Source organism: Lytechinus pictus, chromosome 12 (genome assembly GCF_037042905.1).
Source record: "Lytechinus pictus isolate F3 Inbred chromosome 12, Lp3.0, whole genome shotgun sequence".
NCBI lineage: Eukaryota > Metazoa > Echinodermata > Echinoidea > Temnopleuroida > Toxopneustidae > Lytechinus > Lytechinus pictus.
The window spans coordinates 23,818,236-23,846,045 of NC_087256.1; the positions used below are offsets into that span (position 1 = coordinate 23,818,236).

Sequence of the window (27,810 nt, forward strand, 5' to 3'; positions counted from 1 at the left end):
ATGAGATATTAAGATATTTTCATTTTCATATTGTCCTTTTTGGTGTAGGCCACCACTTTTGTGACATTATAGCTCACGGACAGTGAGCTATAGCACCATCTCAGGGTAAGGTGGTAACTTAAAATATGGCGGCCTAATGGCTGGATGATATTGTAACGTTAGAGGCAGATAAATTATGCAAGAATATTGAGAAATTCTGCGCTCTAACCCTCTATATATAATTTGATTTTATCCAACATTTGAAATGTAATGTCATTTCAAGATTTTCATATGAACAGTGAAATTTATTAGATCTAATCACGTTTAGAATTTGTTTTCTTCAGTGTACCTCTTTAGAGGTTGGAAGTTTTGTACAATGAACAATCCTAAAATGGTATCATGGTCAGGCGATTAAATTCATGTTCAAAGTCAACTCTAAAATTTTGCTTCAAACAACCATGTTTATCACAAATGCATTGGTATTAAAAGTATTTTTAAAATATATATAATATACTTGAATACAAAATCAGTACTCTTTCCAACAAAAAAAATACTGTTTTGTTTCATCTTTATTACAGTGAATACAAATCTGGCCCATGCCAGTGCCAACAATTTGGTCTGAAATGATATACCAAGCAATGCATATGTGAGAACAGTTGTCAGTTCATTTTCAACATGGAATAACGATAATATACCACTGCTTTAACATAGGTTTTGAACGAAAGATAAACATCCATACTTTATACACATATATTTGGTTACCGACATTTTTTTTTTTGTGAATGACAGGAATGCACGTAGTCTCAGTTGGGAGTTGGTGAACTTCTTTAGACCTTGCTTTATCTCTGGGGGCAGCCTTCTGAGGAATCGGAATCCGTTAGATTCTAAGTGACAGAAAAATAGAGTTAAGAAATATAGAGTTAAGAAAAAATTTAAGAGGGTTACCTTTAACAGGTCTATAGGTAATAAATATATGAAAGTGTACATATAAATGGAAGATACATGTAACAGCCAGTGTTCAGAATTTGCAGTGGGCAATAATATTAATAGAAATTCTTTAAAATCAAATTTTATTAAAAACCATCTTCACAGTTCTCGATCTTGTAAGTTCTGACGTGTTATAAGTAAACCAAACTTGAGAAATAATGGAAAAAAGACCAAATATGGTTATGCCAGCACAGGTGTGGCAAGTGCATTATTATTGTTTTAACAAATATCTGTCTACTGATTGAAAAGCATGCAAATATTGCCGAATGGTGACTCATTTTCCACCAGAGCATGGATACATTCTCTTTAGTTTGTTTTAAACAGGAAAAGGAAATAAAAAAAAATTGGATGGTATCTTGATAGGGTGACATGACATTTGCTCCTGTGACTGTTGATTCGGTCTTATTAGCTCAGAGGGTATAGGGTTAGAGTTACATGTAGATTTGTAAAAAGAGTTTTTGGCTATAAATATTATAGGTTATGTAGTCTTTGAGACTGGAATTTATGCTTGGCTTAACGGGCAGATTCTTTATCTGAGCAAATGTCATGGAACCTCTTGAAAGATCCAGGTCGTATGCATGTTTCCACTGATAAAAAATATTTTTTTAAATAAAAAAAAAAAATGGCAGAGTATGCTATAACAGTGAATTGGTATGGAAAGATATATGTGGAAAAAATGTTCATTCTCATATTTCATTTTAAAAATTTGGATATTGCCAAAGTGAGGCTCATTTCTCCACAAGTAATGGACTAAAATTTTCAAGATCATTATATATGAATGCATATTAGACAGTGTTTTCACCAACTTTCATGCTTACATCATGTTTGTCTCCCGACACTTCATCTTCTGAGCTCTGCCACGCCGACTCATAGTTAGCATCACCTCCAGCACCAACGTTACTGGCAGGTTGGAGGATCACATCTCCGTTGCCATGGTGACCATTCTCGCCACCATCTGTTTGGGAGGAAATAGGAAATGGAGACCTTAGAACATTAAAACTTTGTACTGAAGCAATGTACAGAATACAATGTACATAAAACTGTAGTTTTTAGTTTTACAAATTTGCAGCAAAGCTACAATTTTTAAGTGATTAATACGTACTGTGGCCTACTGTGTGTGTGCGAAGGCAAGGTAAAGTATCAATTAGAGCATATATAGACCAAAATTAACCATATTTATTTTTACCATTTTTATTCAGATTGGTTACACGTGCAGCTGCAAACTAATTCATGAATATTCTTTCCAGCGACCAGATTTCTTACAAAGAATTTTACATGTAACAATATGGGTATTTATATTTTATAAGCCCCAAACTTTGGCAGTTTGTCCGTTTAAAAGGGCTCTGTCTTGTCAACAAGTTCACTTCATGATTGGAAAACTTACTGGCATTGCTGATTGTGAGATTCTCAATGAGAGGCATAGTGGTCGTTGTACCGGTAGATGTCAATGATGAGGGTAGGATGATTGGTGGGGGAATGAACAGACCTAAAGCTTCCTCTTCCATCATATCCTGGAAGCAGTACTCCAAATATTCCTCTTCCTCTAGCTGAGCTAAAACCTAAAAATCAGAAAACAAAAAGCAAAAGTAAACTGGATTCTTTCACGAGGTAGTATGACACAATTAAATATGTGGACAAGTTACTAGGTGAAACATGGCCTAGTTCCGAACATATATGTTGACCAATTGAGTGCACGCAAGTATCTCGGTAACAACCTGTATGGTAATGCAAAAGTCCATGGCAAAGTGGTGGAATTGCCCACAATCCACCACATCTGGAGGTTTAAGACTGTTTAATTACTCTCACATTACAGCTCTATGTCACATAATAAATGGCATTTCAATTTTCAGATGCATGTAGATCTATGATGATGCACATCTGAGTAGTTAAAATACCTTTCAAATTTTCAAAATTTCCACTTTGAATGTTTTGAGCATTTCAAGTGTCCTCGTGCCCTTCTCACCAATTACCTCACTCAAACATCTGAAATGATCTATGCTACACGTAGGTCTAGAGTTTAGATTGGTTGAGGTTAGGGCTTGCGTAGATGTACCAGATGTAGGAGCAATCAAAGCAGGGGAATATGCACCTGATTACAAGCCTCAAATACGCTATCAATCAGTGCGCACCCTGTGATCATCCATATCAGGTCTTTTACACTGTACACATTCCTCTATCCAGAAAACCCTGAGGCGTTTGAGCCTTTACTCATGCCAGACCAGCCCTATGGAGTTCACTACCACAAGAGATAAAGAAATCAAGCTCTGCAACATCTTTAAAGGGCAACCTAAAATTGCATTTGTTCACCAGCAGGTACATGTACTAGGTTTGAAGACAGACATTTTCCACTATTTTAATGTGCTTTTTCTTGTACTAATGATCATTTTTTTTGTTTTTGCTGATATTCTAAGCACATTGAGCATTTAATAAATATGGAAAAGACACTATAAATCCTACATGTATGTATATTAGTATCATCGTAATCATCATCACCACCATTAATCACCACCACCACCACCACCACCACCATCATCATCACCATCATCATCATCATCATCATTATCATCATCATAGGGCCAATATGATGAAATCATACTTACATCCTGTTCAAATTCTTGCTCCTCCTCTCCCATCCACATGTAATCTGCATAGGGGTTATCATCCTTTGCTTTGTTCTGAGGATCAGATGCTACTGCTAAATCTACAGACATAACTGTTTTACTTCCTAAAATGGACACAATGTTAAACAAAAAATTAGAGTAGTTAGATTCAAAGGTGGGGTAAATGTCTGTTATAACAAAAATGTCAAAATAACAAAAATATAACAAAAATGTCAATTGTATGCAAATGATTATCACTTGTTAAAATAATTTGTGTACATTTAATTGTTACAAACAGTGCTTCATAGCCTAGTTCTTTGGAAGAACGTCATCGTGACGCGAGTCAAAGGTCATCATTGTGTTATACAGCATGGGAACATTTTGTTGAAGCAAGCGATCTGTATTCTTCTTTTTTTTAAAGCAAGGCTCGACATTAGCGGTGGCCCAGTGGCCCGGGGCCACCAGAAATTCACCTTGGGCAACCATTATTGAAAAAATGTTAAGTTTTGGTGGCCCGAATCGGGCAACCAATAATTTTCAAAGTAGCGCAATTTTTCTCCCGATTTTGCACGCATTTATCAACTTTCTACAGTTCAAATTGCAAGCCAATTCGTCACGCGCCCTTTTTGTTAATCTACACACAAAGATTGCATAGTCATGACAGTATGTAGGCCTACGCCGCCTACCGCTATAGCATACAGTAACTATTATCCAGCCGGCCTTGCTGGCCGTCTGGCGTGAGCTTTGCATGCATGCAGAAACCACTGCAGCTAGCTGTGCGTTAGCAGTAGCAGACTATTCAGACTTGGGGAGCTGCGATACGAAATGTTGCTGCTAAGAAATCATCCACAGAACTTTGAAAATCTACGTCAAAGTCACATTTTACACCAATGAAATGCCCTTCTACAGTCCATATTACTAAAATCTGGTGTAACTTGTTTATTTGCAAGCATTAAAAAGAATTATGACCTCTCTTTTGACTCAAAAGAAGAATTATGACCTCTCTTTTCACTCAAAAAGACCGATTTCCAAATGCATTAATAGTAAATAATACACATAAAACACATAGGTGAGTACATCACAGTCCCACGTGTGCATTTGTATGTATGTTGATACGTGGTTTCTTTCGAAGCTGTCTTTTCTAGCCAAAAATAAACAGACAGTTTCTTTCTTTCTTGTTTATAAATGACTTCTTAAACCACTCTTGAGGAAGTAAATACTTTGGGAATGCATTTCATTGATATGAAATGTGAATTTTTCCAGCATTTTGGCAAATATAGGGAAGGACTTTTCTCACACTGTTTTTTCCAGATATACCGGTAACTTTTGCTGTTTTCTTATTTTTTTCTTTCACTTTTTTTTAATAGTGGTTCAACCATTTATACCCCTTCCCATTGAATATACCTGATTAAAGAATATATTTGTACTATAAAAATAATAGTACTAATAATAATTTTCCCCATTTTTATTAATTTTGTTTTATTAATTTTTCTTTCATTTTCTTTTGTTTTTCTCTAAATGTTTTCTTTTCTTTTTTCCCCCTGTTCTTTCTTTCTCCATTTCCTTTCTTTTGTTTTATTTCACTTATCTATTTTATTATTTTTGTTTTCTTTTTTTAATATTCTAAAAATTATTTTTGTTTGTTTCCCCCTTTTATGCATTGATCTAATTTTGCAGCATATTTTTCTGTGATTTTCTCCTGCTATAATATGCTGGAAAAGAGAAAATAAACTGGATTTTGGGCCTGCATAATCTACATGTAGGTTTTAGGATTCAAAAAAGAAGTTTTGTACATCTATCTGAGTTTGCTATGCACTATTTATTTACTTTACTATTATGAGTGCGCATGTGTCTATACGGAGATTAAAAAAAAAGTCCACACAACCTGGGAACAATACAATTCTTTTAAGTTTTATTCTCTTTCAATCTATTCATATTTACAATGATAGAACAATTTATATATTACCACAAATCAATTAGCAAAGTAAAATAACAGCAAACAAGATTTACATACAAGATGTGCAAAGTGAAAGTAACTTAGTGGTATAGTGAGTGATTGTATTACCGACCGGCCTTGTATTACCGAACGCGCACATCGTACGCATCAGAAAATAAATTCATACGCTCAAAATTTTGCAACATCCTTCCAAAGAGAACTTGAATAGATATTGATGAAAAATTGTCAAAAACACATTTTCAAAGTCTTAATATTCTAACTATAATAAAATATGGTCAAAATAGCTCATAAGTGTTTTTGTTGTTTTGTCAACTTTTCTCATAGAAAACACACGTTCGGTAATACGATACCTTTTTAAGTGACCAAAATATTTCACGTGCGAAGAGGGGTCCGATTAGAAGCTAATATCGTAAAAAGGAAAAACGATTTTGGCAAAATTTTCACACATTTATATTTTGTAGGTAATTGTGTATTTATGTTAAAAGTTTGGTGAATTTTATGAGAATAACGTGTTTTATATGATTGAATTTATGAAAAGTGTTCGGTAATACGATCCACTACCATAGTGGCTGCAGAATTAATATTTCAGAAGTTTGTTTTATTAATTTTTAATTAATGTTTTTCTTTATATTTTTCGGGCCACCAAACTTTAATATCGCCTTATCGGGCCACCAAAGAAAAAATATTTGAAGGTTTTGGTGGCCCGAATGGGCCACCACCAAAAAAAGTTAATGTGGAGCCTTGTTTAAAGCCTTTAAATATAGTAGTATAATGCATTAAGTTTATAAAGGCTTGAGTTGAAATAAAGGATAGATTCTGTTTTAAAATAATAAATGTGTACAGTGTATGGCATAAATGTTAGATGTCTAAAATGTGCATTTTCAAGGGAAATCCATCATTGTTTACCACATTTGACACACGGGCCTCACACAGGTCTATATTTGGGCCCGTGTCTTGGCTGGCTCCATGATAAACGACAAAGAAATATGATAAAAATATCATAACAGACACAAAGAGCTGTCTCCCCCCCCTCCCCCCTCAAAGTAAACTCAGCTTGATTCCTTGTTGAAATTTGAATCTGTTCTCTGTCATATTCTGCATGAATACAGAAATCCAATTTCAGTTCATGATGTCAATATTTGGCAATGCCTATAAATTTAAGTGGGATTTCATTTGTTTCTGTAAAATTTCAAACTTATTCCATTTAATTCTCTCCTTTTCTCAAAGCCAAGGATCGATGGTATGGTGTGGACTTCCCCAAATGCCCAATGCCATCCGTGGAAAGCCCCCATCCGTGCATGAATAGTCCGACGGCCGACTCTAATTCGTGCAATTGCTGCAGTGACTGACAGTGTGCTCTAGATAGTCTTTGCATTTCATTTCATTTGTCAACACTGTGTGTCTCAGTGTACCGTACACTTGTTTAATACTATTATTATGAATGAGTGCAAGGTCTAGGACCGAACTTACAATATTTTGTTTCTTTACCTTATTGTGCTCGTGAACAAGGTGGTAAAGCTGAATAAGTCTGCAGCCAACCAGATCTAACGTTAGACTCACTATTTCCAATTCCACAGAACTTTATCTTTCACGTTTTGGTCCTTCTTCGCTAGCAATACGTGTCACTCATGTACTTGAGAATGTTCATACAATCCTTTGAAAATAGTTATACCGATTAATTTTATTTCCTTCAAGTTAGTATTCAAATGGTATAAAATCCTTTATTTGATATGTAAAAAAACGTTTTCTTATTTTATTTTATACATTATACGTAATAATATAAGATTGAATGATGTTGCGGAAGGATACGGTGCAAAAGTTGTAGGAAAATGTATAAATATATAAACAACATGGCGCTGAACAGCTGATCGTAAATTGTAAACAGTGGCCCTGGGACTGGGTGAATTGCGTAACATCCCCGCAATACTCGACATCTAGTTACTGTGATAGAAATCGGGATAAAAAAGGGTACAGATTCCGCTTGAAACATCAAGCTAGTTGCTCTGGAGTCAATGACATAAATATTGAAACATTTGTAAGTATTCGGCTCAAATGCCATCGCAGCTTCAGCTCTGACTCTGTGCCCTCTGCGCTGCATGCAGTGCAGCCTCAGCTTGTCCGCTCCCCGGCCGCTTCCCGTCGTTAGCTTAGCGGCTAGCGCAGGCGCTGGCATTTCCCTCAGCTCACCGCGCTATCGCTGATTTTTTTTATACTTTTACTAGTTATTAGTGCACATTAAAGAATAAGTTATGTATTGATGTTTCTGACGCTGATAGTGTATTGAACTCACATGATATAGGCATGTTTATAGGTCTAGCTATATAATATTTTGATTTAAAGAAATTTTTATTTTTATGTATTAAAAAGTCATGATAGGGGCCTAGACGTTTATTAAAGGGGGACTGAACTGTGTCTGTGTGTTATAAAGACGTCTTTCAGATATCTACCTATACTATAACCCAGGGAGCCATAGCCCGCTGCGCGGGCGGGAACCCAGGGGCTTACCGTGTATTTTACCATACTCACGGGACTAGGGAGTAGGGTGAATTGTGGTCTGAATATTTCTCCAAATGAATTGTGAAAACAGAAATTATACACTTACCACGATTATATGGATGAAGGTCTAACGACTGGCAGTATCCTGACATCTGGGCACAAACTGGAACCTCAAAAAAACGAAAAGTTCTCTCCTTCTACCCCAGTCTCGATCGGCCATTTTGTTACAATTCATAACAAAAATGGCCAATCGAGACGGGGGTAGAAAGAGAGAACTTTTCGTTTTTTGAGGTTCCAGTCTGTGCCCGGATGTCAGGAAACTGCCACTCGTTAGACCTTCATCCATATAATCGTGGTAAGTGCATAATTTCTGTTTTTACAATTCATTTGGAGAAATATTTAGACCATAATTCACCCTAGTCCCGTGAGTATGGTAAAATACACGGTAAGCCCCTGGGCTCCCGCCCGCTGTGCGGGCGGGAGCTCCCTGGGTTACCTATCTATACTACAGAGAATAAAGTGATATATTATTGTATTTGTAAAACTAAAATGTTTTGCGAGGAAAAGTAATTGTTTTGCTACTGAGTGAATTAGCATTTTATCATTCAAGTGGGTCTATTCACTAGCATTTATTTATCCTGACCCATAAATTATGGGTCAGGAAGAAACTGGCAAGATATGTGTGCATGTAGTTGAGACTCGAGATGACGCTATTTATTGGTTTGTATCTGCTTTAACTTTATCCAGTGAACTAGTAACGGAAGTGCGTGCCACGGTACGGTGGTTCCCTATTTCACGATAATGCCAAAAAGTTCATTTATTTAACCTCGCATTAATGGTTTAACATCGTGTATAAACTAGCGACTAGTCACTAGTGGAGCTATTAAATACTTCTTCTTCTGGTTACAGTACAGGTCACCGTCACTCTGTTGTATAGGCTACAGTGCGTATAAAAAAACGGGACAGTTTTGAAAAGTCTATTAAAAATTTATTTCAAATCATATCTATATTTTGATGTTAATAGATGCTCTGAGATCTTATCTTTGAAATGCCATTGAAATAATATATTCTGTTCATGCTTGAGCGAACACAGGACGTTTTTGTCGGGGGTTCCAAAAGAGGATTGCGCCAAAATGGCAGAAATGAGAAATATGATGATTAGACTTTTGGCTAATCAGCAGATTTCCTCTTAATCTTTTCATTATCTTTGCCATAATGTTCAAGTTATGCTGTCAATTTCATTTAAAAAACTTTATTTATTTACCTGAATTATTTTGTTTTTTTAACTTATTTTACCTTGGAATTTCCTTCATACGTAAGTAATAAAAGGAGACTTTTTGTCAACCCAAGTACACCTGTACGAAGATTTGCATTATTAATTGGGAGATTTTGTAATTATTCAAATCCTTTTATTATGTGAAACAAATTATGTTATGATACCTATATAAGACATGAATCCTATTTTCAAGGGGTTATTGTCAAATCCTTCACCTAGTTAAATTATGTGCTTGACAGGAAAAACAGGAAAGGATTCATGTCTTTCAATGGCAATAGTGTATTGAGTCAATTTTGAAGGAGCAAGATATGGCAGATCTGGTAAAATGTATTAAAAAATTGTGAAGCGAGCAAGCAAATATTTACACTTTTTTTATTAAAATAATATCATGTTTTACTTTCTATGTTTTCTGTTATTTTCCTTTCCACTTTTTTTTCTTGGTCATTATTTTTTTTTATTGGTGGGGGGGGGGGGGGGGAGGAGCACACCGAGCCCCCACCCATCAGTATGCCAATATTCAAAGGCACCATAACCTTTGTAGCACACAATGAAAGGATTTGAAGAAAAAACAGGCTCTCCCATACATGTACAACATGTACATGTACTTCGGTTGAAAACAAATGTTCTTGCCTAAAGAGGGAATATTCAAAGCTAAAAGAGAACATATTAAAAAGGAACAACAACAGATCAATTCAAGCAAATAAGTAGATTTGGAAATAAATTTTAACCGCATAATTAGAAAATTATGGCAAAGATAATGAAAAGGAATTAGAAGAAGTCTGCCGATTAGCAAGAAGTCTGACCATCATATTTATAATTTTATGCCATTTTGGCGCAAGCCTCCTTTTTAACCTCATACAAAAACATTCCGTGTTCGCTCAAGCATGAACAAAACTAAACTATTTTAATGGCATTTGAAGGATAAGACTTTAGAGCACCTATTGACACCAAAATATAGAGATCATAATTCGAAACAAAAATTTTATAGACTTTTCAAATATGTCCCGTTTTTTTTATACGCACTGTATAGTCGTACTTGTGGAGTGCAGTGTGCAAGTGTAGATCTATATGTACATTGTCCAATAAAAGATTGTTACAGGGTGCAATTGCAAGTTAAAAGAACCATCATTATCACCAGAGCTCGGTCTTACACCTCTTGTATTTAAAGTTGTGGAGAGAGGTACAATTAACAGTGCTTTGGCCGGGGGAGGGAGTTCTAAAGTCTTATTGAATCTGGGAAAAAGCTCCTCTGCTCTGGTAGACAAATTTTCTGGCAAAGAGAACAAAGATATTCTGAGAATGACCTCTGACTTATTCAAGATGTACTTGTAGTAGAATCCCGTTATATTTACAGTAAAAATAATAAATATTCCTGAATTTTTCATTCTGTTTATTCAGTGACCAGCTTTTCAGCCTATTCTTCATCACCATGCCTCGGTGCAAGGCTGCGGTAACCCTTCAGCACCTCTGTATCAGCAATATCACAACCAACGTGCGCTACTGGACTCAGGATTATGAAGACAAGCTACTCGACAAGGGCAGGTTCCGTCATCTGCTAGGACCCTTTGATGAAATACCCAGTGAGTTGGAATTCTTTCAGAATCTCTCAATGTTAGGACCCCCTGCTTTAATGTTTGCAGTGGCCAGAAAAATGTTGATTTGAATAAATAGAGAAAAATCAAACTAGCATAATGCTGACAATTTCATCAAAATCAGATGTAAAATAAGAAAGTTATGACATTTTAAAGTTTTACCAAACAGTTACTCAATGACATGCAAATAAGACAGTCGATGATATCCATTACTCACTTTTCTTTTGTTTTATATTGTTTGAATTGTACAATATTAAAGTTTTACATATTTGACAATAAGGACCAACTAGACTGAACCATATAGTAATGCTAAGTCCACATGTTCAGGGCGGAATTAATCTTTGTTTCACTCAACAATGAGGAGAAAATGAGAATATTTTATATTTCATATAACAAAATGCAAAAGAAATAGTGGATGACGTCATCAGCCTGCTCATTTGCATACTGACCAGGATGTGCATAACTGTTTTGTGATTTTAAGCAAAAATTTAAAATGTCATTACTTTCTTATTTTACATCCGATTTTGATGAAATTTCAGTGTTATGCTCGTTGGATTTTTCTCTTTTTATGCATTAGAACTTTTCGTTGGGGTGGACTTGTCCTTAAATATTAATTCAGCTAAATCTAAAACAGTTGTCATCTGCGCCCCCCTCTATTCCAAAAAATATATGTGCCCACTTTGTTTCAAAATCCTGGATCTGCCTTTGGATTAGGCTGGTTATTTTCATGTCTTCTCATTTTTTGACATCCATTCCTTATATAAAGCACTGAAGGTTTTTATTTGTTTTTCAACTACACGTATGATGATACACCATGGTTCTGTCTCTCATTCCTATGATCTGTCATCAAGGGTTTGAATGAGAGGTGTAAAGTAGTTTTAAACTAGTGAAGAAAAATATGCTCAACAAAGCTCTCATGTGTAATTACACGTATAAGTCTTGTTAAGAAATGGTTTGATAAAGCCAGGCAACATTTATGTGTACAAAGGCAATTTATGTGAGGGATCAAAAATATGTGGCATGTATATACCTGTAGCAAGGACTCAAAACTGTACTATCATTCTTCAGAAAAGCCCTTAATACAGCCTGTTTTAGACATCATCCAACATGACACAAGATGTAATAACAACTATAAATACCAGTCATCTAATCATTGAGAAATAGGCTATAATATTGTTAAGAAGTGATTGAAAACCCTCCTTTTCACCTTACAATTTCTGACAGTTAATTGAATAAACCTTTTGATTCACAGAGTAAAAATCAAAGAATTCAATATAATGCTGACAGAAAGTACCATGCAGAAACACAATATAGCCAAATTGTATACTGTGGTGCATTTTTGCAAAAAACCACCTCTTGAGCTCATTTAGTCAATGCTATTTTTGTTAATTACAGTTCTTTCTTTTTTTTTTGATCCGAGGTTCTATGCTAATCCAAGATTTAGCCGATGAATTGATCCGCCGGCGGAAACTCACCCGATCCTCTCTTCATTTGCTCATCAATGGTGGTCTGCTTCAGCACTTGGACTTCAGCGATTGCCCTCGTCTCATCACAGATGAAATTGTTTACATGATTGCTGACAAGTGCAAGGTACCTGGTGCCCTCTGGCAGGGAGGGAGGAAGGGGGGGGGGGGTGCTTTCATTGTTTCATATAGGATAGATAGCTTAGTGATTTCTAATAATTTGTCCACATTTAACGAGAAACACTTTTAAGGCAAAATTCTCTGTTGGATAAATTTGTTTTCCAAGTGATACCTTAAAAATATGTCTAGGTTTGTAAGAAATCCCTTGCCTCTAAACAAAAAATAGTTTAATTTCCCTCATCCTACCGACCGTCCGTAACCCCCCCCTTCCCCCCCCCCCACAGGGTTGCTATTGATATATTTTTTAGCAGACCCAACTATAGAAATGCAATATTCTTGTGAGAAAGTGTCAGATTTTGGCTAAGAATTTGCTCAAATTTGTTTTCAATGGCTTTAAAAAGGACCTTAACATGTTATACTTTTGTATGAATCCCAGGTATCATTCCATGCAGGATATTCCTGGATATTGAAAAAAATAAACATATTATAGAATGGATGGGAAAATCCCTGCAATCTGATTGGTTGAGAGCTATGCAAGAATTTTTACTGGGCTGCATGAACGATATCCCGATAATCAAAACGATATCCACTTTAAACAAGCTATCGTCCGAAAAGGTCATTGTGATGTCATCGCGCATGTACTGTTACGCTTGTTTACGTCAAAATTTTGAATTTTCGATCAAGGCCGAATGAATCAAATAAAGGATGCAAAATGATCTGTAAGTACAAATACGGTACCGTAATTGTAATAGGGATTAAAACTGCCTGCATACTCATTAGTTGAGAAGTCCAGACATACGATCTACATGTAACTTTTATAGATCTACTGCCCTGGGCCTGGGCTGGCTGTGCACAGCCAAATCTCCACTGCAGGCCCAGGCAGCCGTAGGCACTGGCCCCCGGTGCGGCCCGGGCATACACACACAGCTATTGGAGGTCTGAGGCTGCCTCATAGATCTAGTCAATGCAAAGCTGTATCTGGCATTATATAATAATGCCTTTGTGCCAGCATATTATCAAGTTAGGCATACATATTTATGTTGTCCAGGGTTATCAAAGCCAAAGGGTCTGCATTACATTTTGGAAGTTTCATGCATCCGGTAAAATATCATGCGTCCAGTAAAAAAAATCATGCGTCCGGTAAATATTTTCATGCGTCCGGTAAATTGAATTTACCGGACGCATGAAATTATCATGCATCCGGTAAATCATTAATTTTTGTGGTGTATTCAATAAATTTTTTCCATTCTATAAAACAGATGATGCATGGGTTTTTTTCGTGGGTCAGTGGAACTGTTTGCACGCGGTAACTTTGGCATTATGGTCTAAACCATGCCAAAGTTACCTTGTGCACACAGTTCCTACTGACCCACTCTAACCCATGCATCATTTGTATACTGACTGACCCAACTTTTTGATTTAGGGCTTTTAAGGGCATCATAAAATTTTTTCAGGCCATCTCATGGGTAACTTTTGTCTCTCAAAATGGCCTTGGGTGAGAGATTCAAGAGTTAACAGGTTAAAATCTGTGGCGTCATCTCCCCCCCACCCCCCCCCCCCGAGCCCAAATGCGTCGCAAATTACAGAGACTTTATATGAAGTGACTAACTTTCAGTTTAACAACAGTGGCTCGATCTGTCCACAATGGTCAATTTCTGGATCTTTGTATTTACTGAAAGAATATACTTGTCAGCCCACTATGTGATCAATCGTAAAGTTTTCTTTTTTCTTTATTTTTACACTTGCGTGCGTGTAAGTTTTGGCGGGATTATATTGTAATTAGTACTTCTTCTAGAGGACCTCAACTTTTCTCACACTTTAATCTTCCCCAATTCAGGTTGTTGCATTGACACTTCTTGGTATCTATTACCAGGATGTGCTAAAAGTGGTACATCATTGTTACTCATTTAGTGACCCCTTACATGAAAGTTTTATTGTTCTATAAGAGTCCTAATCTTCTAATTGTCAGCTTTTCACAATGGAGGGTCAAAGCACTGCAGCAGACAGGCAAACTTTAATCCCTTAAGTTTCTAAAAGTTTGTATTCATTGTATGGTAGTGTGGTATGGTGGTACGGTAGTGAACATTGTATGGTAATGAACATTTTGTCTTTCTAGTGGGTTTGAATCATCCAGTAGCAATTTCTTTTTAAGTAATGTTTTATTTCTCTCCAAAATAAAAGAAAACATATATAGTACATCAACAAAACATTTTTGTTTTTCATATAAAAAGAAATACATCATTGATAATTGTTTAAACATAAGGAACATACAACATAATTTAACTGAAGGTCTGAGAGAAGTTAACTTAAATGACTCTAAAGCTGAGATTATTCTCGTCGGTTTTGAGAATTAAGCAAGTAACAAATTAATTTTGTAATTATTTGATTTATTGTCATTATTATCATCATCAACATCATCATCTTCAAATATTTTCATCTTCATCATCATCATTACTATCATCATCACCACCACCATCATCATCATCATCACCACCATCACAATCATCATCATCACCATCAACATCATCATGACAACTAATATTGAGTATCATTTATGAATTCAGCATAGTTTTTGAAAGACTTTTTATTAATTCATTGTCTATTTTCTGGTTTCTTAACAGGAAAGGGGGGGGGGGGTTCCTGTGCTAAAACTGCCCGTACATGAAACTTGGTTTTGTCTGAAAGATATATCCTACTTGAATTTACACTTCCTGTTAAAAATGTTCCTATAAAAATGACATCTTTTTCTGTCTTTTTTTTTAATTTTAATTTGTAATTTGTCTGCAGAAAGTAAAGACCCTGATCCTATCAGGCTGCAGCCGCGTCTCTAGCCAAGCATTCGAGATCCTTGCCAACAACATACCCTTTGCAGTCCGGTTGGACTTTTCAAATACAAAGATTGGTACCCTAGCCATCCAGTCTCTCTTCAGATCGTGTAGTGACCTACAAGAACTTGCTCTAAGACACTGTCAGGTAAGGGATAATGGTTCATTGTCTTCTTGTATATCTAACTAAAACAAGGTGGAGGGTGCCAGGATAGTTTGACAGGCATGTAGCCAGGGGGCGGTCCCCCCCTAAAAAAAACGACCCCAAAAAGAAAAAAAAGGAAGGGGAAAAGGAGAAAAAGAAAAAGCGAAGGGAAAAAAGAGAAAAAGGGCATGTCTTTACTGTTTTCCCTTCTTATTTTTTTGTCAAACAAATAAGAACCTAAACAAGACGTTCAAATCTCTCGCTTCATACAAAATTTTGCTTCTGCACTCCGCATGGGAAAAATATCGAAATTGTGTTTCCCCTTTTTTTCCCACACCATTTTCTCCCTGGCTATGGGACTCATGTATTTCTTGCCAGAAATTATAAAGTATACATTGGTGTAAAGTATGAAAAGAAAATTTTAAAATTGTATTGACACAAAATTTCTGCACTTCCCACTTCCCGAGTCCCCATAATGCTAATTTCTTCTTTTCAGCAAGCAATTTTTCGGCAAGTGTCTGCTCTAAGGGGCAGGCATAAAATTTGTGCTGTGTTATATGGAAAGGTATATACGATGAAACTTTATTCCATATAACTGCACATTTATCTCTTATCCTGTTTTGCACCATAATTTGAAATTTTGAATATCAATCAAGTTTCATAGTCCTATAAAAGGAAACACTTTTTATGAGTGAAAGTACACATATTTTTCTCCTTTTTTTTCAAAATGAATTGCAGAAGTTTCCATGCTATGCGTGCATGGGAAAAAATATCCTCTCTTCTTCTATCATCCCTTTCCCATTTTGAGCTCTCTTTTTTCTTCGTAATCAAATTCTATAATCTTGAAAAATAAAATGAAGTAGAGCAGGTTAAGGTTTCAGAGAAATTTCAAAATTTCAGAGCTTCAACACTATTTGCGCAAGCCTTCTCCCTGCATACCCATTTCTACTCTGTTTTGCGAGTTCAAGATAAGTAATGTGGCTAAAAAATTGTTGCTATCAAATCTGATTTGATCAAGGTAAGCATTTTATACAACTCAATTAATGCCCTTTTCTGTTCTATTTTTTTTATAAAACATTTTCTCTTTTGTTCTTCCTGTGTGAAGGAGGATTATTTCAAATTCCGCAATCTTTTCCAGTTTTGGGGCACACATAATTTCTTTCAAAACAATTTATTTTAATCACAGCAAGTCAATTAAATTTGAGCTAATAATGGTACTAGAGATGCAAGAGACATCTTCTTTTGATTGAATTCGATGAGACATCGAAAATTTTGCGCTTCGCTAAGGGAGGGGGGGAACTCCCCCTCCCTGCACCGTCCTCCCTAGGGAGCTTGCTTTTCACAATCTGTAAGTGCTAGCACGATTGTATTTTGATTGGGGGGGTGAGATGACCTACATGTATAGAGAGCGACATAATTTTTCCTCAACTGAGTAAAAAGGGTAATCTTAGAGTACTGCCCAGGCAGCCCAGCTGATCCCTCTTTAAGATTCTTCTCTTTTCTCCCTCTTATTCCTTTCCTTTTTCTCCATTATATGAAAAAGCATGGGGTTGATCACCCCTTGTCCCCCATGTTGCACTACCCCTAGACTTCAATCAATTCTGGTCTAACAGATTAGGGATATTTGTGAATGAAAATAAACTTTTCTCTTTTTGTTTTGACTAGGGAGACATTTGGGAACAATGGGTGGGGAGCAAAATACAAAAAGTCTTGCTTTTAAACACATGAATTGAAACTATAATTAGGAGTGGGCTACATGTATATGTGCGTCAAAAATACTTTTTTTGTTATTTTAAAATGGCAACAGTTTTTATTTATTCCTTGTAATGTATCTCAACATGAAATACAATATTTTTTGTCTCGGGTCCGAGAAAAAAGTGTGCCGGGCAAAAATCCAAAATGGCCGCAAAAACCCCACAAAATCACAGTTTTAATTGGCCACAACTTCTCTATTAGGTTGGTCTTTTTCTCTGGTTTTGGTGTCTATTCATATGTTTTTGGGGGCAGGCAATTAGTTTTTCCTAATATTAGTACTTTTAAACCATTATTTGTAGAGTTAAAAGGTGATTTTACCTAAATTTATCAATTTTTAGACCCCTTTTTTCAGCCAAAAATATGTTTCATCGTCTTGTGGTTCTTGGATTTTAGACGATGCGAGTTCCACAATTGCAAGCAGTTTCATATAGCTACACTGCTTTTATTCCTCTACTTTGGGTTATACGGATATTTGCAAAATATATTTATAAATTTAAAAAAATGTCATTTATCCAGAGGGGCTATGCAGTATACAATGTACTGTAGCCTACATACTGCACTGCATACACATGTATGTCCATGCATAGACCACCATGACAAGATCTGGATATAAACTATAGTGTCATAGAAATGAGCTCTTAGGTTTAAAATTAGATGCCTCAGAAACTGAAGATATGTTTTGTCTCAGATATTGAAGACATCTTTTGTCAAATATGCCAATTCAGAGGGCGAAGAGAGGTAAATATTATTAACAATGGATTATAGTGAACCCCTCATTATGGCATTTACACTGTAGCTATTCTGGGCCCCGTTGCATAAAAGTTACCATTATGGTAACTTTGCCATCCAATGGTAACTGCATGGAATCCTTGATTCTGATTGGACGTTGATCAGCATTACCATGGTAGTTACCTGACCTCATAAACATAGGGTTAGTCACCACAACCAGGTTTAAAAAAAATCAAAATGAAGTAGAAATGGCTAAAATTGTGATGTAATGTACGTATATGATCTTTATGTGCAATTTATGTTACATCAGATTAGATCATGTACAAGTACATCAGCTGACAAGCAATCAAATTCACAATTTAATTCTAAACCTCAGAAGCTCATTGTTATATGTCATGGTGGTCAATGCATGGATATATGCAGTGTCCCTGTAATATGTACAGTACATTGTATATCGCATAGCCCCTATGGATAAATGACATTTTCTTTTATTTGATAAGATATATTTCGCAAATATCCGTAAACTCCAATTTAGAGGAATAAAAGCCATATAGCTATAAGAAGCTGCTTGCTACTGTTCAACTGGTATCGTCTAGGAACCACAAGACGATGAAACCTACTTTTTGACTAAAAAAGGCTCTAAAAATTCGTAAATTTAAGTAGAATGACCTTTTTACTCTACAAATAATGGTTTAAAAGTACTAACATTAGGAAAAACAAATTGCCTGCCCCTCAAAACATATGAATAGACACCAAAACCAGAGAAAAAGACCACCAAATAAAGAAGTTGTGGACCAAAATGTGATTTTGGGGGGATTTGGCGGCCAATTTGGATTTTGGCCCGGCACACTTTTTTCTCGGACCCGAGACAAAAAATATTGTCATTTCATGTTGAGATAAGGTAAAAGGAATACAAAAAACTGTTGCCACAGTAAAACCAAAAATCACCCATTTATAGCCCACTCCTACTATAATAAACAAGTAATTTTAAACCTATGAGTTACAAAGAAATATACATGTGCTCTTATAAGAAATAAGGATTATCAAAGTATTATTTGTAGATATATTACGTATATATGTTCATAATATTTCAGGTATGTGATAATGATGTTGGTGTACTTTGCAACATGGCTATGCAGAAGGAACGGTTTGGTTTGCGCAAGCTCGACTTGTCATCGTCAATGGTTACAGACATGGGCATCAGGGCCCTGCTGCGATCTATCCCACAACTCCAGGAATTTCACTACTCCAACCTTATTGGATGCATCATCGCAGAATCGCCCATCACAGAGGAGTTTGAGCACCAGTATCTCCTGCAGCTTCCACACCTTGGTCAAGAATCTTCCCTGTTTTCGTCTTCCGCAGTAGATACTAAGATGGGACAGACAAGTCTTAGGATGTTGGAATGTACAGATTTTTGTAATATCACGGACAGCCACCTTAAACTCATCTCTTTCCTCTGTCCAAAGCTGGTGTCCCTTGATCTGCGGTTCGCACGAGGGTTCTCCAGTGCTGGTCTCACAGATCTCTTGCATCTTCTCCACTTGAAAGAACTGAAACTCGCCAGCTCAGATCTACTGTCCTTTGAAGGGGCACTTCTTGCCTTCCTCAGACGAAATGGTAATCAACTGACACTGTTATCACTGGAGGACTTTGATGGGATTGATCTTCATCTGGTTGGTCAACTCTGTCCTCATCTGCAAAAGCTCTTGATCTTCATGACATCTGACAATGCTGATTTTACTTCCGGAGAATATGGAAATCTCTCAACTCAGACTCCCTTCAAGCATCTTGAAGAGCTTGCTCTGTGGTGTAGCAATGCAAACTCGACCATAACACCCGACATCCTCAACACTGTGCTTCCGCACTGCCTGTCCCTGAGGTCACTGGAGGTCATCAGGGTTGCTGGGCTTACAGACTCTGTCCTCCATGAAGCTATAGATAGCCACTGCTTCCTCAAACTGAAGTCTCTTACCCTTCATGAATGTAATGCTGTCAGTAGAGCTCCAATCTCAAGACTGATCTTGGACGATCGGAACATTCTGGAAACCTTGACACTCATGGATTGCTTCAGCACCACCCGTAGAGACTATGAAGGTTGGCTCAAGTTGGTCAAGAGATGCAACTATAAACTCACTCTAGCATGGAAATGAGTCTACATGTAGATGCAGTCATATACATCACCTAAGTAATTAAAAGTACCATACTATTCATGTGAAGAACATTGTATCTGCTTAGAATGTAAGGATTTTGTATTCCCTCACCTGGACATATAGCAAAAATTAAACTCCTATTTAAGTCACATTCATGTTCAAGCCTGTGGACTCTTCTTTTTAATACTGCATGGATTTGTATTGATTACTTAAAAGGCAATGATTTTTGTAAACATAGAATGTACATGTATAATAAACACCTGATAATAAGACCAAGCTAAAAGAGAAATGTGGCAAGATGCTATCGGCAGTGGAGCATTATTTACGTGTTTTAAGTTGAATGATCCAATCAGTAATATCAAGTTTGGTGTTGAGAGCTTGGAAGAGGCTGCTGAACCAATCTCCAACACCGCGCTGGGTTCAGAAAGCCGCAATAACATTACGCCTCTGCTGATCATCTCACCTTCACTCAAAAAGATCAGATGATGAAAGTGAATCTTAGGAGAAATTTGCAGTAAAATCTCATTTTACAGAATGCAAAGGCTAAAATCACTTCAAGAATCTGAAAGATTAAATGAAATTGATCATTAAAATACATGTATACAAAGCTCTATTGATTTGCACTCGCCCGTAAAAGTTAATTTTATCACGATGTTTAATACTGGTTGTTGGCCTGAGATTACCAACACCAAACTTAAAAACAATCCCAGGGGATGGTGTTGGTACTTTGTAGATGGGGAAACTACACCTAGATCGCGACACTGACTGCAATACTCGGTCTAGCGGGCGACATTCAACACCAACTTTAACCCTTATCTACAGGGGGGTCAATTTCATCACTACACCGTCGCGCAAATTTTTTTGACAGCGCTGCTCACTGACTTATTGCTTTCAAGTCTTGCACATCTTTTGAGACTAAATTTTTGTCCGACGGGTACGTGGTTCGAAATTACGCAACATTTCTAAGGGCATGTCAGACCCAAAATTGCTCAAAAACGTGATTCCATGCACAAGGTCAATGCAAATTGTGTTTTTCAACCAAAACTCAAGGTATGATTATTTTTCACTTTTGTTGCTTTAAATGGATTTATTTTGTGCTATGAAATTGCAAAAGGGTCCCTGACAAAGTTCATCGGAAAAAACAATAAAAAACCAAGGTTTGAAACAACAAAGAAATACGTAAGAACATTTTGGCAATTCTTTCGTCGATATTTGTTAGAAATGTAAAAATTGATACTCTCACCAAAAATTAGCACTCTACTAGTTATATAAAGTGAGTTAAAGGCAAAAACACACACTAAAAAAATAAATTTAGGGCAAATTTCATACGCTTATATGCATAATTTATTGATTAAAAAATATAAACAATTTTTTGAACGTTTTACTATACAGTCTTGCAGTTTACATCCGGCTGTACACACGTGCAGATTTTCGCGGCGATCACGCAATAAGCAGCTGAGATCTGAGGGGGGTCGAATCGACCCCCCCCCCCCCCAGAAACACAATTTTTTTTCCCCCCAAGTCATTACCAATTACCAGCCTCATTTGAAGTATGGTTTTGTGGCTAGTGTTGGGGTGTTGTTACAACCAGATAAAACATTGTGCTTGAAATCATGCAATGTATGTTAAAAGAATACCGCAGTGGTGCATTTTCAACCAGTCTAAAAATTTTGCTTACATGAAAGTTATGAAGAGCTTTATGAATAGGCTCTCAGATGTACTGCATATTCTAGTATATATGTAGATCAATATTTAGAGGTCTTGGTCAGATTCCTTAGTACATGTAGTGTGAAGGAAACAGAAAATTTGACATTGTAACTTTGAAGATATTTTTCACACTTTTCTCTTATTCTTTTGTAAGAGTTTACTGAAAGGACAAGTCCACCCCAACAAATTTGAATAAAAAAAAATAAAATTGAAAGAAAAATCCAACAAGCATAGCACTAAAAATTTCATTAAAATCAGATGTAAAATAAAACATTTATGACATTTTATAGTTCCGCTTTAACTTCACGAAACAGTTACATGTATATGCACATCCTAGTCTGTATGCAAAGGAGGGGACTGATGATGTCACTCACTCACTATATCTTTTGTATTTTACCATGTTCTTCTTATTGACCTGTGAAGCATATTTTCATTCCTCCCTGATCATGTACCATTGTTTTAACATTTCATGGTTAAATCAAGTTGGTCCTTATTGTCAAATCTGTAAAAAATGAAATATTGTTTAAAAAAAATAAAATAAAACAAAGGAAATAGTGAGGGTCATCATCGACTCTATCATTTGCATGTCACTAAGTTGTGCATGTAACTGTTTTATGAAAAATAAGCAAAACTTTAATACAAAATGTCATAACTTTCCTATTTTACATTTCAATTAAATTTTCAGTGTTATGCTTGTTAGATTTTTCTCTGTTGATTCACATTTAAAATTTTCTACGGTGGCTTGACCTTAAAGAGAGAACAAAGGGAATTACAGAACTCTGTCTGGCAGTGAATAACTGCACTCTTATGCATGAATGGGTTATATTACAGAATTATGAGCAAGAACTATGAATGAATATTAGATTCTTGTATGTAATGTAGGAATGTGCAATATTTTATTTGCGACAGAATATTTTATATTTAGCACATACATGTAAATATATTTTTTAGCACAAAATATTAAATTGTTTTTTTTAATGTGCCTTCATATGCATGTAATTATGAAATGAATTATTTATGATCAAAGTTTGCTGCAAAGAAACTTTTGAGATACAGATATATATTCATATTGTTTTTATTGTAATAAGAAAATCTGTTTTTGTATGTTTATGTATTCATCACATATGCTTCTGTTGTAGCCATTACATGTAGCAGTTATACATTTCTGAAATTGAAATCATCATTAAGGTTATATTTTTGTAAGTTTTATGTTGACTTTGTAGTGTTGATGTTAAACAGATTTTAACAACAGCAAAGCACCAACCAAACATTAAAACAAAGCTTGTACTCTGACATGTATGTATGCCACTAGTTGTATGGGTATGTAAATCATTTAAGTCACATGCATGTAAAGCACTGGAGATATGGCAGTCATTTTGAATTATGCTTCAAATGCTACATGTAACACTAGCATCAAAACCAAATTTGAAATCACACATCGTATCTTAAGTGATGCACTTAATCACTTAGTGGGGGTGCCGTGGTCAAGTGGTTACGAATCTCGTCTTTCAATGAGAGGGATGTGGGTTCGAATCTCAGTCACGGCTTGTTTTGCTTCAGCAAGAAATTTATCCACATTGTGCTGCCCTCAATCCAGGTGGGGTGAATGGGTTCCCAGTAGGACTAATACCTTGAATGCACCAAGCGCCTTAAACAGCTGGAGCAACACATAGCTGCGCCATTGAATAGGAAACTAGATAAATCGGCGCCTCATAAATTATGCTATACAGTGCGTCCCACAAAAAACGAAACCGAGATTTATCGATGATTTATCATAACTTAATCGCAAATACAATAGACAAATGACCTACCATTTTAAAGCTTAGAATCTCCTCTTTCATCTGAAATTACTTAGATTATTTCTCATTCACGCATGAGTGAGCAAAAACAATTTGAAAAGGGGATACCAAAAAGTCACTTGGCGGGCCGTATCTGGGTTTTAAAAAGAAAACCCCATTTTTAAAAAGTTCGATATCTGCTCTTTAATTTGATACCTCAATTACAGAAAATGGTCAAGAAATAACAAAGTTCTGGTTATTTGAAATAAGGCTTGAATTTCAATAATTTCATAAAATGAAGAGGTTTTACAGGCTAGCGTTCAAACTCACTCGACACTCCGTTTTGTTGACGATCAGCCATGCATTAAGTCTTTTGTTACCGTGCGATAGCTTCAGTGGGAAACCGGTGAAAACACGTTTATTTAATGAAATTATGGAAATACAAGCATTGTTTCGAGGGATCATAACTTTTTTACTGTGATTTAGGTATCAAAGAAAAGAGAAGATATTGAACTTTTAAGACATGTGATTTTCTTTTTGAAATTCAGATACCCCCCGCCAAATTAGTTTTTGGCATCCTTTCTTCGAATTGTTTTTGCTCAATCATGCGTGAATGAGGTATAATCTAAGTAATACCAGATGAAAGAGGAGATTCTAAGCTTTACATTGGTAGGTCATTTGTCTATTTTATTTATGATTAATAAGTTATGATAAATCATCGCTAAATATCGGTTTCGTTTTTTCTGGGACGCACTGTATATTATTCAATCGAGAGATTTTTGCAATCTCATGATAAAATAAAACTGAAAGGAATAGTAAGGAAGTGGTATCACCAGCTCTCTTGAATGTGAACCAATCATGTTCATCAAAATCACTGTTTTGTGAAACCAACAGAAACTTGAAAATGTGACAGTCTTAATATTTTACTTCTGTTTTTGATGAAATTTTGAGCGACTTGACTTTTTGATATATTTCTGTAATCTTTATTCTAATTGATCTGTAAACTGAGAAAACATGGCTTTCTAGAAACCACAGACAGGGGCAACACTACCGGGGGGGGGCAAGGGTGGCTGCCCCAAAATTTTTCAAAGAAGTAAAAAAAAACGAGGATAATAAAAGAGGAAGATAAGGGAAGAAAAATTAGAATATAAAGAGTGTAACTCTATAAAAATCATATAATTCAAGTGAGATAAAAAAATTAGGTTGTCTTGCCCCCCTGCCCTCCCATCACAACCTTGTGCCACTCCTGAACACAGACATTAAAGTAGTGTATGCTTTGTTGGGCAAAAATATATATATTTAAAAAAAAGCAGTATTGCAAAAACATGAATATTTTCCTTCATAGTTAATCCAAAATAGGATAGACAAATATAAAGCCAAACTAAGAATTGATATAAATATATATATTAAAACTTTTATTGCATATTTCAGGTCTTTATTGACTAGAAATCTATCAATATGGAATTTGTCATGAAATATTTTCATTTGTTTTCATTTTTTTACACTATTTTTTGTTTATGTACATACGGGTACAGACTCTATTCAGGTACATTACTTATTCATATGAATATTATATTGTGATATTTTAAATTCTTTCATGGACTTAATAATAACTTGGTGAAATCATGGATGGATGATTTTTTAAATTCTTATGGTGGCCTGGAAGAGCATAGAATTAAAAAAAAAGGTTTTGAAATGAATAACATCGTTATCAATGTATCTGTCGAGTAGTGATCATTCATGAATTGGTTCTGTGGTGCGTGCACCTTTACTTTACATGTACATAGCAGTCAATGTGAAAAAAACTACTAATTCCAGTCACTCAATTTAATATTTATTTTGTGATGGTGTGAAGAATGTGGAGATTCTTCTAGCTTTTTTTTTTTTTGGGGGGGGGGAGGGGTATCTTTACCGTAAATAACCTGCATTTATAGCATGTAGGGTCGGGCAGCTCATAACAAAATAACAAAATTAATTGATTACATGTTAATCCTTATTCTTACTTAAAAATAGTTGTCAGTCATATTTCAGGTAAATAGGCTACAAATCAAAATACAAAGTTGATGTAAAGGGGTTTTCGTACTGTTATCTAAGAATATGAGAGATACGTATATTTCATTTCGAAGAGCAATGACAATTTTTGTCAGTGTTCAAATTCAAATAGATTGAAGGTTACATAATTGAGAGCAGCAAAATGTTGACCATTGTTAATTCATATTTTATTATTAATTACAAAATGTGTTCCGTAATAGCTACAATAATACTCTGTGCTGTGAACTGAAAAAAATAGACAACGGGACAAGTTAGATTTTTAATAATTTTGATCTTGTTTGGGTATAAGTTGTTTTAAGATATTTAGAGGGGAAGGTCGCCTGACCAAAAGTTTGCTGTAAAAATACCAGAACAAATAATAACAAAATATTGGTGAAGGTTAGGGTTAGAGGAAAATCCATTAAACATTAAGAAAGTTGAATTATGAGTTTTTGATTTGTGACGTCATATACGAGCAGTGGCCCCGTATGTTTTATACTGTAAAATGCATCAATATCAAATTGACTACTTTTTTTCTTTCAGGAGCGGGTGTGATATAATAAGTTGATATACTGAAGGCACAATTAAATTCCTTTTCACTTTTTGAAAAAATGACAATTCATTGATCTTTTTGAAAAAATGACAATTCATTGATTTTTTTTTTCAATTTGCAATAAATTGGCTGCTCGCATATGACGTCACGTAAAAAAAAAATTAAACTCTAATAACTTTTAAATCTTTGATGGATTTTCCTTAAACCTTCACTCATATTTGTATTGTTTTTTCTGCAATTTTTTTTCATGGAACGTTTTGCCAGGGTGAACTTCCTCTTTAACTATTGACAATCAGAGAAATAAGCCACCTATATGAGATCAAATTCAGATGCTACTTGAAAACAAAGATATTTTGTAAGAGCTTTGTTCTGTTACCGCTTGGTTCGAAGATGATTTATCATGACATCACATGATTAAATTAAAAGTGTCATCATTTCAAGTTATCAACAAGGAATATTGTTTTCTCCTTTCAGTTGTGGGTCTTTGAGAAAATTACATGATTTGTTGTACCACCTCCTCCTCCTCCTCTTCTTTTTTTTCTTCTTCCTTCTCCCCCTCCTCCTTTTCTTTTCATCTCTTTCTCCTCCTCCCTTTTCTTCTCCTTCTTCTTCCTCCTCCCATGGATGTAGGTCCATGCTCCCCCTCTTCCTTTTCTTTATTATCCTTAGAAAGTCGAAAGGGGCCTAAGTTTTCGATCCTAGCGTAATCTTCGTCGGAGGCAAAATGCCTTTATTATCCTTGTTATTCTCGATTTAATCACCCTACTTTCATTCCATTTGTTTTGGGCATGCACACTTTCTTCTCCCTTCATGTATTATTAGGGTATCTTGTGTTTGGGAGGGTGTGTGTTAAATGTAACAGTGCCATCCGTTACCACTAACCAGTACCCTAATTTCTCTCTGTGTGATATACATGTATGTTGATTACCTTTGAATTATTGCATAATGAAGGAAGCCTCCATGATGTATACTTCGATTCTAGGACATCTACCCCCTTGACATTCACCCCGGAAACTTTCAAACCTAATATCAAAAAAACTGAACAGTTAGTAAGGACACACACAGGAGGCAGTCGAATTTGAAATTTATAAGAGGGCACAGGTATACTTTCGAAAGTATATCCTACTTCAAGCAAGCGATTGAAAAAAAAAAGGTTATCCTAACTACAAGATGTGTTAAAACAAAAATTGATTATTCGGTCACTGAGATGGTTTTGGTTGCCATATATGTATATAGGGCGCCAAGTGTTAAGCCAGGCATTCTGTTACAAGAGATGCATTATCTCGCTATGTTGTATGTCGACTTGGACTTGGTAAGATACATTATCTCTCTATGTTGTATGTCGACTTTTCGAGATACGTTATCTCACCATATATGTCGACTTGGCAAGATACGTGATCTCGCCATGTTGTATATCAACTTGGCGATGAACGTTATCTCACCATGTTGTATGTCGACTTGGCGAGATATCTTATCTCGCCATGTTGTTTGTCGACTTGGCTTTATATCTTATCTCGCCATGTTGTATGTCGACTTGGCGAGATATCTTATTTGGCCATGTTGTGTGTCGACTTGGCGAGATATCTCGCCATGTTGTATGTCGATTTGGCGAGATATCTCGCCGTACTGTATGCCCGGGTGGGGGGGGGGGGCAGTCAAATATA

At 35.8% G+C, this 27,810-nt stretch overlaps 2 protein-coding genes across 4 annotated transcripts; one reads left to right on the forward strand and one right to left on the reverse strand.

The window, feature by feature from the left end:
* Window positions 1-339: 339 nt before the first annotated feature.
* LOC129272286 (uncharacterized) lies at window positions 340-7,614 on the reverse strand. The gene is made up of 5 exons (XM_064107958.1): window positions 7,012-7,614; window positions 3,567-3,691; window positions 2,351-2,525; window positions 1,785-1,921; window positions 340-863 (listed from the first exon to the last, which is right to left on the reverse strand). Exons 2-5 carry the CDS (start codon window positions 3,675-3,677, stop codon window positions 819-821), a joined length of 468 nt encoding a protein of 155 aa, XP_063964028.1. The 5' UTR covers window positions 3,678-3,691; window positions 7,012-7,614; the 3' UTR covers window positions 340-818.
* On the forward strand, window positions 7,357-23,076 carry LOC129272287 (protein NLRC5-like). Of its 3 annotated transcripts, none has more exons than XR_010295354.1 (6): window positions 7,365-7,558; window positions 10,694-10,875; window positions 12,308-12,477; window positions 15,258-15,443; window positions 19,019-20,793; window positions 21,710-22,290. XR_010295354.1 is itself a non-coding variant. In XM_064107957.1 (5 exons), exons 2-5 carry the CDS (start codon window positions 10,725-10,727, stop codon window positions 20,075-20,077), a joined length of 1,566 nt encoding a protein of 521 aa, XP_063964027.1. In that variant the 5' UTR covers window positions 7,357-7,558; window positions 10,694-10,724; the 3' UTR covers window positions 20,078-23,076. The 3 variants fall into 3 exon arrangements, 1 of the variants encoding a protein (XP_063964027.1); XR_010295355.1 differs by having other exon boundaries at window positions 7,367-7,562; window positions 10,540-10,875; XM_064107957.1 differs by having other exon boundaries at window positions 7,357-7,558; window positions 19,019-23,076.
* Window positions 23,077-27,810: the final 4,734 nt, after the last annotated feature.

Excerpts from the sequence above, each read along its gene's own strand:
- LOC129272286 (XM_064107958.1), bottom strand. The coding sequence starts at position 3,677 with ATGTCTGTAGATTTAGCAGTAGCATCTGATCCTCAGAACAAAGCAAAG. Across the intron at positions 2,526-3,566 it reads AGCAAGAATTTGAACAGGAT|GTTTTAGCTCAGCTAGAGGA; the intron begins GTAAGTATGATT and ends TCTGATTTTTAG. Across the intron at positions 864-1,784 it reads TGTCGGGAGACAAACATGAT|AATCTAACGGATTCCGATTC; the intron begins GTAAGCATGAAA and ends TCTGTCACTTAG.
- LOC129272287 (XM_064107957.1), top strand. The coding sequence starts at position 10,725 with ATGCCTCGGTGCAAGGCTGCGGTAACCCTTCAGCACCTCTGTATCAGC. Across the intron at positions 10,876-12,307 it reads ACCCTTTGATGAAATACCCA|GTTCTATGCTAATCCAAGAT; the intron begins GTGAGTTGGAAT and ends TTTTGATCCGAG. Across the intron at positions 15,444-19,018 it reads TTGCTCTAAGACACTGTCAG|GTATGTGATAATGATGTTGG; the intron begins GTAAGGGATAAT and ends ATAATATTTCAG.